Genomic DNA, 17476 nt, shown 5'->3' with positions numbered 1-17476 from the left:
AGCACCAGTGAAACGGCATAGCATTAGAGAACTTCTCATGCAGGAAGGACATGAGGTGATGTGCAGCCTCCGTGCCCAAGCAAACAGCAGCTCCTACCCTGCCTTTATCTCCTGACCGTCTCCTGGCCGACATCTAATGCCACTCAGCACCCAATAATAAATGTGCGCTGCTGTTGCATACACTGGATTTAATCCCATTTCTTCACAGTCAAAATACTCAGTTATGATGCAACCTATGCCAAAAGGAAATGCAACATAACCCTTCAGCTAAGAATCAAACAGAAAACAAACTGCAACGCCAGTGATTAATTCAAGGTATACCCACTGCATGAAGGCACAAGAAAGGTAGATTAGTGTGTGTGTGTGTGTGTGTGTGTGTGTGTGTCGGGGGGGGTGGGAGAAAGAATGGACAATAAGGAGTGAGTGAGGTCAAATGGAAAAATGATGAAGTGAAGGTAAATTTATGCCACTAATAGAGGTTTTTCAATATTTTACAGCTCTATTAAGGAAGTGTCTGAATATTGAGCTCTTCCCCATGCATGAGAGGTCACAAGGCCATTAGCCAGCCTAAACATCTCTGCCCCAGATGATGATGTGAGAGCAGGCATGAGATTAGATCTGTGACTGGCCACTCGCCTGAGTGAGTAAAAGAGAGATAGAGTGAGAGAAAGTGCTAATTCATGTTCCTTAAAGGGAGCTCTATGTGTTTGAGTTCTGAAAGCTCTTTGGTGCTTCTCATTGTTTGGTTCTGCCTTTTTTTTTAATATTATGGCCCATATACAGGAGTGTTTTCATTAATGTTTTAAATCACTCTAGTGCTCTGGAGGATACTCTGGGTGCTCGACCTTCATCCTACATTACCACATTAATATCAAATTCACTCTACTACCAGAGTGGGGCTCTCTATCGCAGGAGAAGGACCAGAGCTCTCTATATTGTGCGGCTCACGTTTTTAAATCATATACTCCATTACGCAGGCACCACAGCAGGTCTTTAGAGAGAGGAAGAAACTGTTTATGAGGAAAGTCAACAGAAGGAGGGCCAGAACGCAGCCATGCCCAGATGGTCCATGATGTGCAAATAGCTCTGTAAAGTCCAACCAGAGCATCAGAAGCACCACACAGCCGTAACACAGGTGCGCACGTGGGGCGCTAAGCTGGATAAACATGTGGCAATAAGGATTGGTACCATGGAGAATATAAGGAAGAGAGGACAGGGGCCACTCAAGGGAATTTCATTAAAGAACACGGATCTTAACGCACCAGGCTACTGTAAGCTTGCATTAAGCACTTACACACACACACACACACTTTTTATATACACAGAGGTGGTAACAGCAGCAGACGCCTGTAATTCCACACAGTCTGTTGCTGGAAACAACACAAGCTGGCCAACGGCTGCAGGAGATTAAGCAGCTCACTCATCTCCATATCACTAACTTTATTGTTTGTTGGATCATGGACCAGGATCTTTGGTGATTAGGTGAGGATATAAGCCTCACTATTCTTTTCAAACCAAAAAGGTTTAGCAGTGTCAAAGTGACTATGATACAGCAGTGCTGTGGCAAGCAAGGACCTACATGACAAGACTACTGGGAATTCATCTCCCAGAGTGTGCAGCAGGCAAAGATAGGAAAAAGGAACAATAACTGGAATTCGGTGGAAAAGAAAAAGAACAATGATGGTCCCCGTCCACATCACATCAGAGTCAGAGAGAAGCATGACTATGAGTACATCAGCTCAAGAGTGAGTCAGAGAAAGCAGAGGGAGGGAAGGGAGTGTGTGTGTGTGTGTGTGTGTGTGTGTGTGTGTGTGTGTGTAGGGGGAGGGAGAAAAGGAGAGAGTAAAAAAAAAAAAAGAAAAAGAAGAGAGAGAGAGAGAGAGAGAGAGGGGGAGAGTTTCCTAAAGACTGTTATTGCATCCAAGTTTCTACAAGCAATAACTTTAATAATTGTAACTGAGTTCCTGGAGGCCTTGGATAATGTGATCATTTACAATAATCAAGGCCTCGTAGCAGTGGCCGGTGGCTGCTCTGCACACTTGGGGATTGTTTGTCCGGCCTTCGTAAACCAACCTCTACCTCCCTGCCTGGCACAGAGGGGGCAGGTGTGGTGCAGAGCAGTATGGCGTGTGCTGCAAAGAAAAGGACCAAGCGTGAAAAGAGGAAGAAAGTGAAAAGTCAAAGGGGAAAAGAAGAGAAAGGTTAGAGCGGGAAAGAGGAAGAGACCCTATGCCACACACGAGGGCAGGAGAAGAACCGAGAAAAGGGAAGATGGAGGAAGGGGAGCAGCTAAGCAGTAGGGAGTGGACAAAAGACGAGGAAGGAAGAGGAGCAAGGCCAAGGCTGGGCAAGAACAAGGGTCTACACCGCTCAGCTCACTGGGCTTTCAAGTGGCAAGATGGGCGGATGGCTGGAAGGCTAACAGACGGCAACGAGGAGAGAGCAGGAGGGAAAGAGCGAGACAGGGGCATGTATGCACTGTACAGGAACAATGAGGAGAAGCGTTAGAGGTCAAGAGCAAGAACAAATATTAACAGTGACAGGCAGACCAGCCAGTCGAACACAGTGAGATGAAGGCGTTCATGCTGCAGAGTTGTAATGAAGCGTAACTGTGTGAATGCTCCCTGATGAACACCGACAGGAGGCTCAGCGAGATGGGCACAGCCTGACCAAAGAGCTCCCGCACTGAATGAACCCCAGCTGTGTGAGCATCAAGTGACTTGGAGAACAGTGCTAATGTGCCGGAGAACCTCAAAGCAGAACGGAGCAAGCTTGAATGTGAAAGAGCACACAGGCACACGACGACGTACAGAACAAGGGCTGGGAGAGGCCCAAAAAAAAAAAAAAGCTCTCCACACAGCTCTGCAACATGCTGGCCCTGGGGGATCCATCGCAGGCAGTCTCCAGCCTGAAATGGTCCCCCAGCCAGCCCCAATGGCCGGAAGCAGGAAGCGTTCAGTACTGGCCCTGTGTGTGCATGCATTCACACGGCACCTTTCGGGCCAGGCTCAATGACAGACACTGTGCTGAGCTTCAGGGAAAGGCCTGTCAATCTCCGGCTGCAAATAAGAATCATGATATGCGGGTGCAGCGGCATTCACAGGCCTTTTTTCCTTGCCAGAGGACCTTATAAGCCAAGCGCAGCAATTGCCTAAGCCCCGGGGCATCACCGTCTCAGGCACTTTCCTGTCATTTACTCATTTTGGCCAACAGCAAGATGACTGAATAAATAATTAAGCAAGAATTATCAATTAACAACGTTGGAATAGAGTAATTCCATTATTGATGCTCTCAATGTTTTGACGCTTGCTTGCACCAAGCAAAAAACACAATACACTCATGGCAACACATCAATAAAACGTAGCACGGTCTTCCTTGGTGGTTTATATGCAAGAATTGTAATGTTCCTAGATTATTAGAGGGAAAGGTATAAGGCAGACAAAAAAAATCATCTGCAGATGTGTGAACCAAATGGTCTATTGGTATTCCCGTGGTAAGAAGCTGACAGCCCTGCACTGTCTCTGTGCCAACAGATACCCAACTCATGCCCGTGATATGACTCACTCACAGATAAGACTCATACCCCAAGATAAAACTATTTAGAAAGCTAGGCCTCTAATTACTTAGAAAACTCTAGAAATTGTTACTTTCTGTGTACAGCAAAAGAACAAGGAATTCTTCATCTTACACACAATAGCCACATTATGGGGGGACCCCCCCCCCCACAGCTAATTAGAATGATCTGACAAGTGCACATTTAGAGTCTGTAGTCTGTCTACTGCCATGTATAATTTGCATTGGTTGTCCTCTAGCCATTTACCAGTGGCCAGTTTGTGAACCCAGAATTGCTGTTAGCTAGGTATTTTTGGCAGTGACTCAACACAGCAGGGGTATTCAGTAGTGTAAAAACCCATACAACAGTGCTATGTCCAACAACCAGGACAATGTCAGTGGAAAAGCTGTGTCGAATATGGTTTGCCATCTAAAAAATATCCAGAAGTGAGAAACCAACTGATGATGAACGGGTTAGGCACTAACCAAAGCGTGCACTTAGAAATGACTGATGAATGCAGTTAGGCACATAAAGGCAACTCATTAAGAACAATTCATTATGATTGTGGATTTGTACGTTCTAAGTCTATACAACCCTTATTCTCAGGACAATGGGTCTTGTGAGAACCACTGGTATAAAAGATGCATGGCAATTTAACTTGTAATAATAACAATTTGCTTGTAACTTATTATATGCTTGCTTCCCCAATCCTTTGCATCAGAAGCCCTGAATTCCGCTACAGATGTTAGTCTGATATGTTTTCATTTACTGATCTCTGAAAGCAAGAAATGCCCTCAGATGGCATTTATATGACTGACCCTTCCAGATCAACTGGCCAGGGTGTTTCAACCTACACAACATTTTTGGGCCATCAAATATGAAATTTAACGACGCAATTAACGACTGCTGAATATGACATGGCAGTCATACGAATCGGCCTTGTGACAGTATGAGAAATTTATAATGAATACTAACAAGCAGACAAACAAATGAAAAAGATGGATTAAAATAGATGTGAGGGAAGAAAACAGCTAAAGAACTCTAGAACACTTGGGATGAGATGGACAAAACAACGAGAAAGGAAAGGAAAAAAAAAATCAAGTGGTATATTCCACATCCTTCACAGACTGGACTCAAAATGGTGCTGACATCTTACAGGGTCTGACTAGGCTAACAAAGTAAAGAAGTTCATCCGAGACAAGACATCCATACCACAAAGACGTTACGAAACAAACATTCCAAAATCAAAGAAATCATCCTTTTTGTTCTATAAAAATCTTGGAACATACGCACCTTCACATTACGTTAAAAACACCTACGGCAACTGGTTTGTTTAAAAACTCAGACAAACACACTCCAACCCTCGAATCTGAAACTGTCAGTTTTGTAACTTGGGAACTGACTGCTAAACCCTGAGATTTAGCAGAGGCTGTGGGCAAAAAGCTGGCAGTTACAGGGTGAGGGGTCCTGCACAGCTCAAAACAACCCACTAAACGAAACTTCACAGGCACTACACTGAGGAAGCAAAATCCTCCAGTCCTAGTGCTTCAGAGGAGGCGAAGCCATCGAGTAGAGTCACTGCTGAAATGACTCGCCACTCAGTCCTATGAGGGTGAGATGGCCAGGATCCAGATCCTGATTGTTTCCAGGACGATAGCTTGTTCAGTCCTCTTCCACAGTGAAATAAGACAACTGGCCATTTAAACCATGCTCTCCAGGGCACAAGCTCATCCAAGCTTCATGTGGTCATTGACTGGCCAGACTCCTGCAGTGAATGCTGGTCATTTCCCCAGCATCCAATGCATCATTTCCCCAAGAGCTGACTTCTGTGCCCACTGGTGTGAAACTGCATGTGTTCAGCTAAACTTGAGAGTTCCAGGTGGCTCCTCTACCTCTGCTGGCCCCGTTAATGCATGTGAAGATGAAGGGATCATTCATAGACTAGATATTGGTACAAGAATGGTGGAAATAATAATACCAGGCCTCTATGATTGGAGAGAGCAAACCTACTGAATTTATAACATGCAAATGATACGACTGAACTATGCAGTGTATAGTTCAGTGACTGTATAGGAATGTAATGAAGAGCCTCTAAATATCCTTATTTACATTGCCTTCTGTGTCTGTTAATTGAGATTGTGTTACTCTTCAAAATATTCAACTTTTGTTCTGCCAAAAGAAAGAAAAGAACAGAACTGATCACCAAATCATACTGGACATAGGGTCCATGATTTTCATTCTTTAAATAAGGTTTCTGTGAGATGTAGGCATAAAAGTGATTCTGAAAAAAAAGGAGGAAAACACTGACAGATACATTTAACAGTTTGTTAATCGTTTGCATAAAGGCAAATTATTAAAAAGAGCACAGCTTCTACAGGACAATTGGGAAAAAGCAGAAATAAACACCTGAGCTTTCTAGGTAGGTCTTTACTTTACCTGGGTTGGAATGCTTTTCAAAATATAGTTCACATTTTTAAAAAGTGTGAAAGTTACTGTCATGGGGGGGGGGGAAAAAAAAAAAAAAAGAGCTTATGCAACCTATTCCCACTGCGCACAGAGACATACTCTAATATATTAAATGTGGAACACGCCACTGAAGTCCCAGATCTGAGCTGCTGCTGCTGTGTGTGTGTGTGTGTGTGTGTGTGTGTGTGTGTACGCATATGTGGAAAAGAGACCAAGAGTGTGTGAGAGTGAGTGAGCACGAAAAAGCAAGTAAGCGGAAAACACCTGAAAATTAGGTGTCAAGCTCTCAGGAGTGCTCCTGAATAAAGAGTCTGGGCAAGGAAACGGACACTGCAGAACCACGTCCCTAAGAGTCCAAGGCGACGCTGGAGAACGCGTGCGATACCTGGAGAATTAGATAGCCAAAAACATCACCTCTGTGTTGACATAGTGCTTAATCGAGCCTGATGCCTAATTAAGGTTGAGACACATTGAAAATGAATTAGAAAATTGCACAGATTAGGCCTCAGAGGCCCTGGACAGGTGAGGAAATTACCCAGAGCAGTGGTGCAGGATGGATAATGCACCCAGACTCTGAAAGAGAAATTACATCGAGAGGCAACAAATAAAAGCAGACATGGCTGCCGCTGCTGCACTGAAGAGAATGGTCCATTTCTTCCAATTTTCCCTCTAATACTCCTCAATTTTCCTTCCTCTCTCCTTTACTCTTCATTTCCTTTTCTCCACTTCTGTAAATCCTAATTTCATCGGGCTCATCTTTTCCCCACGCCCTTGCTTCCTCCCTGTCTTTGTGTGCATGTTGTGTGTTTGGGAAGATGCCAAACTTCTCACTGCAAGTCTGACGTGACCTTGCGATTGCTGGAGGTAAGAGCTAAAGACAGAGAGTGACAGAGAGCAAGAGTGAGAGAAGCACACTGTCGAGAAAGTCAGATTGGATTCGTACCAAATCACCGCATAGCAGATATTAACATCCTACAGACCCTAATTGACCTACACGTTAACCACGATAAAAAAAAAGTAACTGACAAAAAAACAAACAAAAAAACAAACAAAAAACAAAACAAAACAAAACAAACAAAAAAAGCTTGATACAGTTTGCCACAAAGGTCATTTTTACAAAGATCGAAAAAGTGTTGAAGGGCAAAGCATATCAACAAACATTAAGTGTGGTATAAAGACCACAAAAGGACAATTTTCTTTCCTCAGGAGCGAGGAGAGACTCAAGGATGCTCTTTAAGCCCAACATAATTCAATATTTATATCAATGAATTGGCCACCAATTTAGAACACTCTGACTCAGAAATAAATTTTTTGATCTATTCAGTGCCATTTGGCCCTAAAACGACAGCACACTGTAGCAGACTACCTACACACAATAACTGATGTTGAACAAAAGGTGCATGCTGACAAAGTACAGACTCAAAGTACAAACTCAATACTACCTGACCATTCAACCAGCTGATACAAGAAATCGTGGCTGCGCAGAGATTAGAGACTCTAGTAGTGCATCAATGCAACTTTCTGACTGAATATAAAATGTATCCAAATACACTAAATGTACTTTACAAAATTTGAGATGATACACCTCAGCTTTAGCCATTTATCTAATATTGACAAACTGTCCAGTCTATTAGGAGAAAAGCAGCATTTAGGTAGGACAAAATATAATCTACCTGGCACAACATGAGTAGAGCAGCCCACCCAAACACAAACAGACTCACACACACATTTATTTCTTCTGAGAGTGAGAGAACAAGAGAGCGAGAGAGGTGCAATTTCCCATTTAAAATCAGTCTCACTTAATCTGCCTTAGGCTGGGATATAAAGAATGATGTGCAAGCAGCGTACCATACGCTTCACATTTCACACACCAACACACCCCCAGACATGGCACAGAGTATAAGCAGCTCATTATGACAACACACATGCCACAATCACAATTACCACACTCTAATAAACACTGCTCTCACTGACCTGCAAACCCAAAGGTGATTTGCTTCTAATCATAAATCATTGCATTTTCTTTTTCAATTTGGCTAGCATTTCTGACTCTAATAGTTGAAAATCAATCAGGGCCTATAAGGGGCCACATTAGTGTAAAGTCAAATGCAGTGTCCATGAGCGATCAATCATACAAGACATGACTTCAAAACCGACAAAACACCAGCATGGTTTTTTTTCCTCCCTCCAGAAAACAACCAACCAACAAGATCCCACGGTGACTGACTTTCCAAATCATTCGTTTGTTTACTGTAAGTGCTATTAACTCCGATTACTCTTCACAAAGAATAAAAATGGGGCTCTTGGCGCACTTAAAGCATCTGATTTTATGAACCTCTCTTCGTCTGTCTCACTTAACCCTCAATAAAAGGTTTTATAAGCTGGTGCCACACATTTAAGTCCATCTTAAGTCTCCATCCATTAAGGATGAATGGTGAACTGCTGTTCACTAATGAAGGGGGAATGACCAATGGACAGATCATAATGGATTTATAATGTCACACCAGTCATTGCAGGCAAACTTCTTGCCTCTTTAAAAGCCATCCCGCTCAAAAGGGTGGGGGAGGGGGGAGGCAACATCATGTAGGAGGGCCCTCTGCTTTGCTTGGCTTTTTAGATAATGGTGTCTTGAATGCAGCATCAAATTTGCATTTAAAATTCTTTTTTGAAGGAGGGGCGAGAGATTATTTCCAATATAGTTATCATCATGTTTTGTTTTTTTTTTTTCCTTCTGATAATTTAACTGCATCAGTGACTCAAGGATACTGATGGAATACAGCACCGTTGTCACTCAACTGCCATCTTTCCATACAGTTTAGGCCAACTTCCTACACACTGACTTAACACATTTTTTGTACAAGATAACATGCAAATGCCCAGAGCAACAGAAACTAATTTGTTAAAAGAGTATGATGCATGCTAATTGAGGACATATGACTGATAAAGGGTTGATAGAAACCAGCTAGTAACTGGTCAATGGTGCTGCACAAGCATGTATGAATTATGCTAGTGCGTGTAAAATGGAACACAAACGGACGCAAACAGCTAGTTTAACTACAAGTGAGAGCAAAGGGTTACAGCCTTAGCATAGAGCGGTTCTGCAGCTCAACCAGAGATCCTCGTAAAAACTGGGGCAAAACTGAGCACCGAAATCAAATAATACAGTAACACATGCTTCTCACTAAGGCAAGGGGCACAGTGACATTACACCCACGAAGGCTCTCTTAGTGGAAACAGGTTGTGGGAAACCAATGCAGGAGGCAGGAGAGCCTCAGGCTTGGATCCGTGCAGAGAAGAGAACGGACCAGCCAAGCGGCGGGAAAATCCAAGGCAGGAGCACGAGCTTAAGAAAGGAGAGCGAGGACACAAGGAAGCTCCAGTAGATCGGCGTGTCCATGACGAACACATGCAAAAAAAACCACTCTGTTGTGTCGAGATGTACAACTGGTATTTGGCAGGAGCACACTGAACACGCGCGTGCGCACACACGAGACAGGAGCAGCTCACACAGCTTAGATAAGCGACCTGGTGAAATAGTGCCAATATAATGAGAACTCCACAGTTCTAATGGAATTGTAAGAGTCTCCTGCTTGAACAAAAGACCTGATTAAACAAATAAATGATGGTATCCGACAGGCCGGGACATGGCGATACCCATCCATATCCGGTTATCTACACAAACAGAAACTAACTAAAAGGCTTTTCCGATGGCAGGCTACAATTCTTTGGACGTGGAACATTTAGAATGGGAGCAGACGCATGACAGAGCGGCACAGGCAAGGTGATCTCTGCCTTAAGAGTTGACAAATCTGTGTATTACCGAATTGTAGTTTACGCCTATGTGCGAAACATCAAGAGTGTTCAAAGCTAAAGAAAACTGAAGAGTCAATTTGGGCTAATTTAATGATGTGTTATAGGCATTTCCAACTAACCTTACTTAGCAAATTTGGAGCTGAAAAATAAGTCACCTGGCTGTGGATATCCATGGTTCAGGCAGAACAGCACGATTCCTGCTTATTAAAGCAGACATACTTTACTCATTTTCACAATTTTAGCATAGTTCCCCCGAAAATTAGCGTGCTCTACAGGCATGTTCTGTACTCTGAAGAAAATAACAAAAGGTGTTTTTCTGGGCACTGATTTTGTATGATAATGAGCAATGCTCTTACTGGCAGAGTGGGACAGAGTGGGGCAGAGTGGACACTGTGCAGTATTTTGTAGCTTTGCGGTACCTACAGAAGCAAAGTGCAGTGACTGCAGTGTGGTAGTGTTCATCCCTGTGTTGTACAGCACTGGTTCTTGTGAAGTCACACTCAGATGCAAATGCAAACAGTTGAAACCACTCATTTTCCATTTTTTTTTTTTTTTTTTTAAAAAGTGGTGGCCCATTCATGGTTCACAGACAAGTGGAGACAAATCTAATCTATTCTAATGTAATGTTCTCACCTGGAAGGAACATTAATCCTATATGGAAAACGTGGCACAGAAAGAAACATTCATTTGGGTTTACTATGTATTAATAACTGTGTATTTATTGTGGAATTTACATACCGATTTTCATTGCAACAAGGTTCAGTACTGCATTTGTTTCTTTTTCAAGACCAAGATCTTTTGGAGCCAGCAACCGGATTTTAGGTTTAATTTTTTACAACAGTGACTCAGAATGTAATGCAGCACTGAATTACACGCTGAATGTCTTGCACTGCTACAGCTTGGTATAGTTGCATTTGCACTGAACTTGGAGCAAGGCTGAACAGATTAGTTGAACTTGCCCAGAAATAGTGGGCCAGCCTATAGAACATTGCTTTCAGGCAGCGTACTAAAAGAGTATGAAAAGACTTGAATGTAGCACATTTCTATACCACTTTCATGTTTTATACAGTGAATGTTATGTTAAGCCTTCACACTGATGTTTTAGGGTACCTAAAGCAAGACCTGACAGATAGAACTCTTTTATGCCACAATCAATTTTACTCCTAAATAAAGATAGCAGCCTACAGGGGAAAGTGCAATTATACCCTAAATGGGAAATATGTGTAATATCTGAATTAATTAATTTGGGTGTGTGTGTGCGTGCGTGTGTGTGTGGTCTATCTGGTTATGTGTATGAAAAATACTGTTTGTGCAACTGTTAACTGGTAGATTTGTTGTGTAAATTAACCAAATTGTATAATGTAAAAAAATATACTGTAATATATGGCCTAACCATATATGCTGAACATAAATCCATTCGTCATGCTTTTACCCATCTGTCACGTTTGCCATTATAGTGACAGCGTACTTCACGCTGGAGCAGAACTAGCTGGCAGTGCTCAGCATTGTTGTTGCTGCCACAAGTTATGATGCGAGACGGGAAAGCCATTATGTCACCTGCCCCAAGAAAAGCCCTAGAACTCTGCCGCATCATACGGCAAGCGAAGAAACCCAGGCTGAGTAGGAAGCCTCCGTCATCTGCTGTGTGAGAAGCTCTTAAGTCAAGGGAGTGGGAAAGAGGAGGACAGGCGAGGCATAGGGAATGAGCAAGTGAAAAGGATGGAGGTTATGAAACGGACGCTACCTCTGTCGAGTTTACGCCTTCTTTCTGCATGAAGTAGTGCTTTTTGAATTCATAGTAAGTGTTGTACTGGTGCCAGGACTGAAGGAAGTCGAACCTTTGGGGGACAACACACACACACACACACACACACACACACACACACACACACACACACACACACACACACACACACACAGAGAGAGTTAGGACACTGAAGAGCACTGTAACAGGAGTGCAGTTACTCCAAGGATGGAGGAAAGGGTTATGGTGGGGACAGGCCAGGGCTGCTCACCGTGGATCATTCTTCGCACGCACGCTGCTCTCGAACTTGACTCCATTTCTGGCCACATACTCAGCCAGCTTGTCAATCACGGGCTGGATGTCCGGAGGCGGGGGGATGATGGCAGCAGCAGGAGCAGGAGGCTGACAAACGCTAACCTGAGGAGCATAAGGGCTAAAGGGTAATGAGAAAGGGGAGAGAGAGGAAATAGAGGAGAGAGAGAGAGAGGGGGGGGGGGGGGGAAGAGAGGACATTAGTGACACGCTTTATGGAAGAGGCCGGCTGGACATCAAGTTCGTTGGTTAAATTCAAGAGGTGTCAGTTACACACCTGGCGGTAGGCAGACTGGAAGTTACGCTGGCAGGGGCAGAGTGAGAAACCGGAGCAGGCACAGGGGGTGGGGCAGCGGCAGGGGCCGACGGGGCTGTAGGCATAAGCTCGGGGGGGGGCGTGGTGCCCGGAGGGGGAGGGACTCCGGATGCAGATTGAGTTGGCATCATGGCAGCTGGAAGCGAGCTGTAGTACGCACCGGCATCAATCCCAGGTGGAGGCGGAGCCAGGCAGTATGTACCATCAGGGAGCATACAATACCCATAATACATTGCAGCCATATTAGCTGTGAAAAACAGGTAAAGATGCAGAGTAAATTAGATATTCGACGACACGGGGCGCATGAAATCACATCAATACAAATGCGGATTTATGAGTGGCCGGATCTTCATTTAGGGAATGTGTATGCTGGTATAGAACGTGACATTTCTGCCGAGTGAGAGGATGAGTTAGCTGGGGAGGAGAGAACATTCATTCAGGACTAAAGTCTCTGCACTAACTGGATTTTCAGCCTCTGATGGAAAATAACACTGATGGAAGTTAAAAATTAAAATGACCCATGTCTAGATCACTGTCCTAATAATTCAGTTCGTCAGGAGCAGAATGAAAGCAAACTGAGGGTGTGATCTTTTGGTCTACACCACCAAGAATATTTAGGACCTTCTTTTTCTTGCTGACATAGAGCTCATGTGAAGGAGATGATTTTTTTTTTTTGTGCTGAAGAGATCATTTTAAAAATCTTGCATACTGTCACACATTTTATTCCAATACCATGTAATGAGGAAAGATTTTAGGACAGTACACATAGGGAAAGGTATTGATTACAATCATATGATGAAATATACTACTACACTTGAGGAAATCCATTAAGGATAACATTCTTTTTTGCTTCAAGTCACTATGAGAACACATTAGCCATTTCTGCTAATAATCTGGTAAGACTCAAGTGTTCTTGAACTACAACAGTCTTCACCTGAACAAGCGTGGGCAGTTTTATTTTTGCATTCCTTCAGCTCTCCAACTAGCACAAGAGGGAGGGGAAGAAACAGAGAAAGAGGAAGGCAGCCTATGTCAAACAAAATAAGAGCCATAATGGCTGATGAGGCAAGAAAGCAGGGCGTGAGTTTGGGGAAGGCATGACGGAGAGCGCGGCCCAAGCAGAGCCGCTTCCCTGCAGCCCAGATCATGAGAGCCTCCGGGGCTGAGAGCAGGAGAGTGGGCGAAAACATCCACCTGCAGGACATGCAACTAAAGGAGTCCATGTTTAAGCACAGACCTACACGGTTCAGAGATGATGAGATGCTACAGGACAAAACCGACACCACGCTAAAATAAGAGGCTGAAGTTGCCAGCATAGTGTAGAGAAGCGTCCAAAAAAACCCACAACGCTTCTATATCCAACAGCAATATTACCCAGAGAAGGAAAGGAAATCCATGAAGCAAGCTTACCTCATGCCATCTGAGATGTGCTAGAAAGATGTGATACTTATGCAGCCAAGTTCTTCATCTCTTTGTAACAGTACAGTTGTGTGCTTCACAGAGAGAGTACTGTATAGAAATGTGCAATATGTGTACAACTGTGTTGAGTTAGGGTACAGTCTGTAGAGTCTACAGTAATGGGAAATGGATGTCAAAAGACACAGTAACGGAGGTCCTTGCCCAGTGAATGGAAGGTTTCTGTTTTTTCTGCTATAGATGAGCAAGGGTTTGTGCACGGCATGTAACTGCTGAGCCTTAGAACTCAGAAGCCCCTGCTGATATCCCTTGAACTGCATGACTGATTTGTCCTATTCAGGCCCCCAGACAACAAACCCAAGTCAGTTTTCCTTCTCCTGTATTCTTCAGTTCTCTATCCATTTAGGGAGTTTTCCTAGGCATGGAAGGTATACGAGTGTGGCACTTATCAGCAAGTCCACTATAGCTAATGGATGAGGCCTGTGATGGAGTGATGCACTTTCCGAGCATCATCAAGCTAAACATGGTCATCAACATGTAAGAACGGTCACTGCAAGAACACTTGTGCCATTTCTGCAAGTACCTAAATCACCTGGTAAAAGTTCAATTCCTCATAAAAAATGCCTCACCAAGGACAATAATGTTCAACCCACCCTCCAGCAACAAGGAAAGGAGGAAAGGAAACGAGGAATGGAGTCAGGAAAATCCATCAGCTGAGGTATAGCTCAAGACATACAGGATCTGAGGTTTTTGCTGCCACTTGCCAGTTTGGCAGTTTTCAGTTTTTGTTCACAAAAAGCCTAGAAGGGTGCATGTTAACATGCCATACACAACATGAATTACTATGTTGTTCACTGCATATCAATACATGTGCAAAAATCATCAGAACACTCATTAAAGTTCATTTCGCGTGGATTTCAAATGGTGAATTTCCAACATGAAATAAACCTTTTCTTTTAAAATGTAATTGTTTGCTTGCTTGTTTTTTTAGACACCATGTTTTATTGGCTCCATGAGAGCACTATATTGTACCAAGTGTATAGCATTCTAAGTCTGATAAGTTTCGAATTGAGGGCAGTTTAGCTTTCAGCCACAATGTTATTTGTCTGTGAAAAAATATGCAAATGCTGTAATTTGTAGCTGTCATCATTACAAAATACATCAGAACGCACAGTATCTGAGACAACCATGTAAACTGGCAGGCACCTGGGGTTTCAAATCCAAATCTTCTGGAACACTTTCCAGCTTGCTGCACAAGCAACATACCTTAAAGGTACAGAACTGGACGTAAAGGATTCAAATGAGAGTAATCAGAATCTGACTGAAATGGGCCCACGGTGGCATTAACGGCATCGCAGCAGGGTGTCTCCGAGTCTGTGCCTCACACCCAGGCAAGCTGCACGGCTGCCCTCTGCTCGTTCATGCTAGCTCAGCTTTGCAACTGCAGTCTCACATCAATGGCAAATATAACAGAGGTGCACCAGTGGGAGGAAAGGAGCGTTAGGCTGTGTACATGGCTACATTTACGCTACGCTGAACATACGCCGGGGGGGGGAGCTGTGTTGTAATTCTATTGCACTCTAACACTAGTGCAATAGCATTAAAGCGTGTAATACCCTTTAACGCTAGGGTATTCTGCACTAGAAACTGGCACCTAAATTTCTTCAAGATTAGTTCCTAAACTATACTTTTACAAATCCTTCTGTTTGCTATTGTCATAGTACTTTCCTCAACAGCCTATGGTTGTGAGAGCATGTTTAAAGTGTTTTTATAGTGCAGGTCTCCCTGCAGAGAATGATACATGACGCAGTAAATCCAGACAGCACACAAGCCAACCACTTCAATGCTCCACCAGATAAAAGGAGAAAAACAAACAAACAAACAAACAAACAATAAACATCCCATTATGGTGTGGTCTGCAATTCAGCTCAGTCAAAAAAAAACCCACTTGTGTTTCAGCAACAGAGGCTAATCTTTCCAATCGTCTTCCTACTGAGGCAGAGAGGCTGACGGTTGGGAGAGACTGGGCTTCAGAGGGCTCTGCTGCCAGGCCATGCTGCTGGATTTCACCACAGTGCTGTTTGAGCAGGATTAGTCATGTGGAGTACAGTAACACGGCAGCTTCCACTCAGGGGCCCATTCCAGAAGCACAAGCACGGTGGGTTCAGTCGAGTGGAAAGCCTAGCCTACCTTTTCTACAAATGCAATGCTCATTGGTTGCTAATGGAGCTGAAACCTGACAAACATTATACAATGCCGATGACTGGAGGTGACTCATACGGGGCCACCTTAGACAAGAGCAAATGCAATAGCTTAGACAACAGAAAAGCAACAGGACCATATGCAGTTCAGCCTGTTTCAGAGTTTTATCTGGGACAGCAGGTCTCAAAATAAAAATATCAGCCCAGAGAAGACAGAATGATTGGAACAAAAGGGCCCATGTTAGAAACACTTAATTTAGCTTTTATAAATTAGAAAAAAAAAAAAAAAAAAAAAAAGCTGCAACCACGGCAGCAGCTTTCAACAGTAACTGAACACAGATTAAAAGTTGACTCCCTTGAACAGCTCAACAATAAACAGTAGCAGAATGTAAACAATAAATAAGTTCCTTTCATAAAGAACTAAATGCACTTGAAAGAACTAAAGCCTCCTAAATTTGGAAGCAATTGCTCACGCGGTGCAAAACGGCAGAGAACCGCTGACCACGGAGAGTCAAGCAGGTGGGCAGGGCAGGTAGTGTGATGATGCAAAGGTGAGTTCTCACTTGCGTGCAGCGCATACTCGGGAGACTGGCAGAACGACTAACATGAGGAAGCCTGGGACAGCTTGAGCAAATCTCAAAATGCTTTCCTGCAGGAATGAAGAAATGACCCATGAAGTAATCCCTCACTGGGTTTCTTAAAACCAGAATCTGTGATGTGGGAGTATTTTTCCCCACACAGCTCTATGGATTTGGAAGTGAGTTGGCTTCAGTGTGTGCTGCTGTTGATAGCAACCAGTTCAAACATCACAATGAGAGCAATTTAAATCTATGAGCTGGGAAAACAACAACAACAACAACAACAACAACAACAACAACAAATGACTAAGCTGCTGCCATGATGATATACAGAATTGCAAGAGCAGTTGCAAATAAATGGCATAATTTGATGCTAGAATATCTGTGGAGAAAACACATAAGCGAACTCACCGACGTCTATAATACTAGTGCTTGTGGGAACACCATAGTTACGTTAGCTGTTTTGAAGCCATATGCTGAAATGGTGACCTTACTGGGAATGGTAACCCAACCTCAAGCCTTCCCTCATAAAACCACTCGAGGTAAGAGAGAGAAATTGCCTTGCCCAGGCTATGCCACCTGAGTGGAGCACTCGTTTGTGAGTTTCCACTGCAAAACCGAAAGCAAAAACACAGAAGGAAAAAAAACCCCCAACAAATTCACTCAGAAAATGCAGAACTATATATTCCGTGATTTCATCACCTTGTAGTAATGACAGGCACATCCTAGAGACTGGATTCAAGTAATCAGGCCTAAAATCTCATGAAGATTGAAAAAGGTGTTAGCCTGAAAGCTTGACTGAGCTAGCAACAGTAACTAAGACGGGTATTTGCCATCTGTTAAGATTTACATAAATGGCATGTTTATCATTCGAAATTGCGAATTTCCCATTAAGGCGACAAGCTTACAGATATGATTAAACACCAAGTAGGACAGGACTGCCTTTCTCTCATGCACCAAGTTATTAGTTGAGGGCTCTGGGTCTACACTGAAATTAAAGAATATTCCAGAATATTAAAAAGCAAAGCCAGGAGTTGCTGAGGTTGAAAGTCAACAGTGAGAGAGAAGCAGAGCTCT

At 43.4% G+C, this 17476-nt stretch overlaps 1 protein-coding gene across 4 annotated transcripts in view; it reads right to left on the bottom strand.

Moving 5' to 3' along the window:
• The window catches only part of sfswap (splicing factor SWAP), a 95917-nt gene that overhangs the window by 66033 nt on the left and 12408 nt on the right, over positions 1 to 17476 (bottom strand). For all 4 annotated transcript variants that reach the window (XM_081719034.1, XM_081719033.1, XM_035527152.2 and 1 more), the window contains exons 8-10: positions 12166 to 12451; positions 11848 to 12009; positions 11577 to 11670 (exon numbers count right to left, since the gene is read on the bottom strand). In XM_081719034.1, coding sequence (XP_081575160.1) covers positions 11577 to 11670; positions 11848 to 12009; positions 12166 to 12451 — 542 coding nt within the window. The remainder of the gene's footprint in view (positions 1 to 11576; positions 11671 to 11847; positions 12010 to 12165; positions 12452 to 17476) is intronic.

This window comes from Electrophorus electricus, chromosome 8, assembly GCF_041902795.1.
Source record: "Electrophorus electricus isolate QZ-2024a chromosome 8, ASM4190279v1, whole genome shotgun sequence".
In the NCBI taxonomy this organism is placed as follows: Eukaryota; Metazoa; Chordata; class Actinopteri; order Gymnotiformes; family Gymnotidae; genus Electrophorus; species Electrophorus electricus.
The sequence above is the reverse complement of the archived record's forward strand: the minus strand, read 5'-3'. Positions and strand labels throughout refer to the sequence as shown.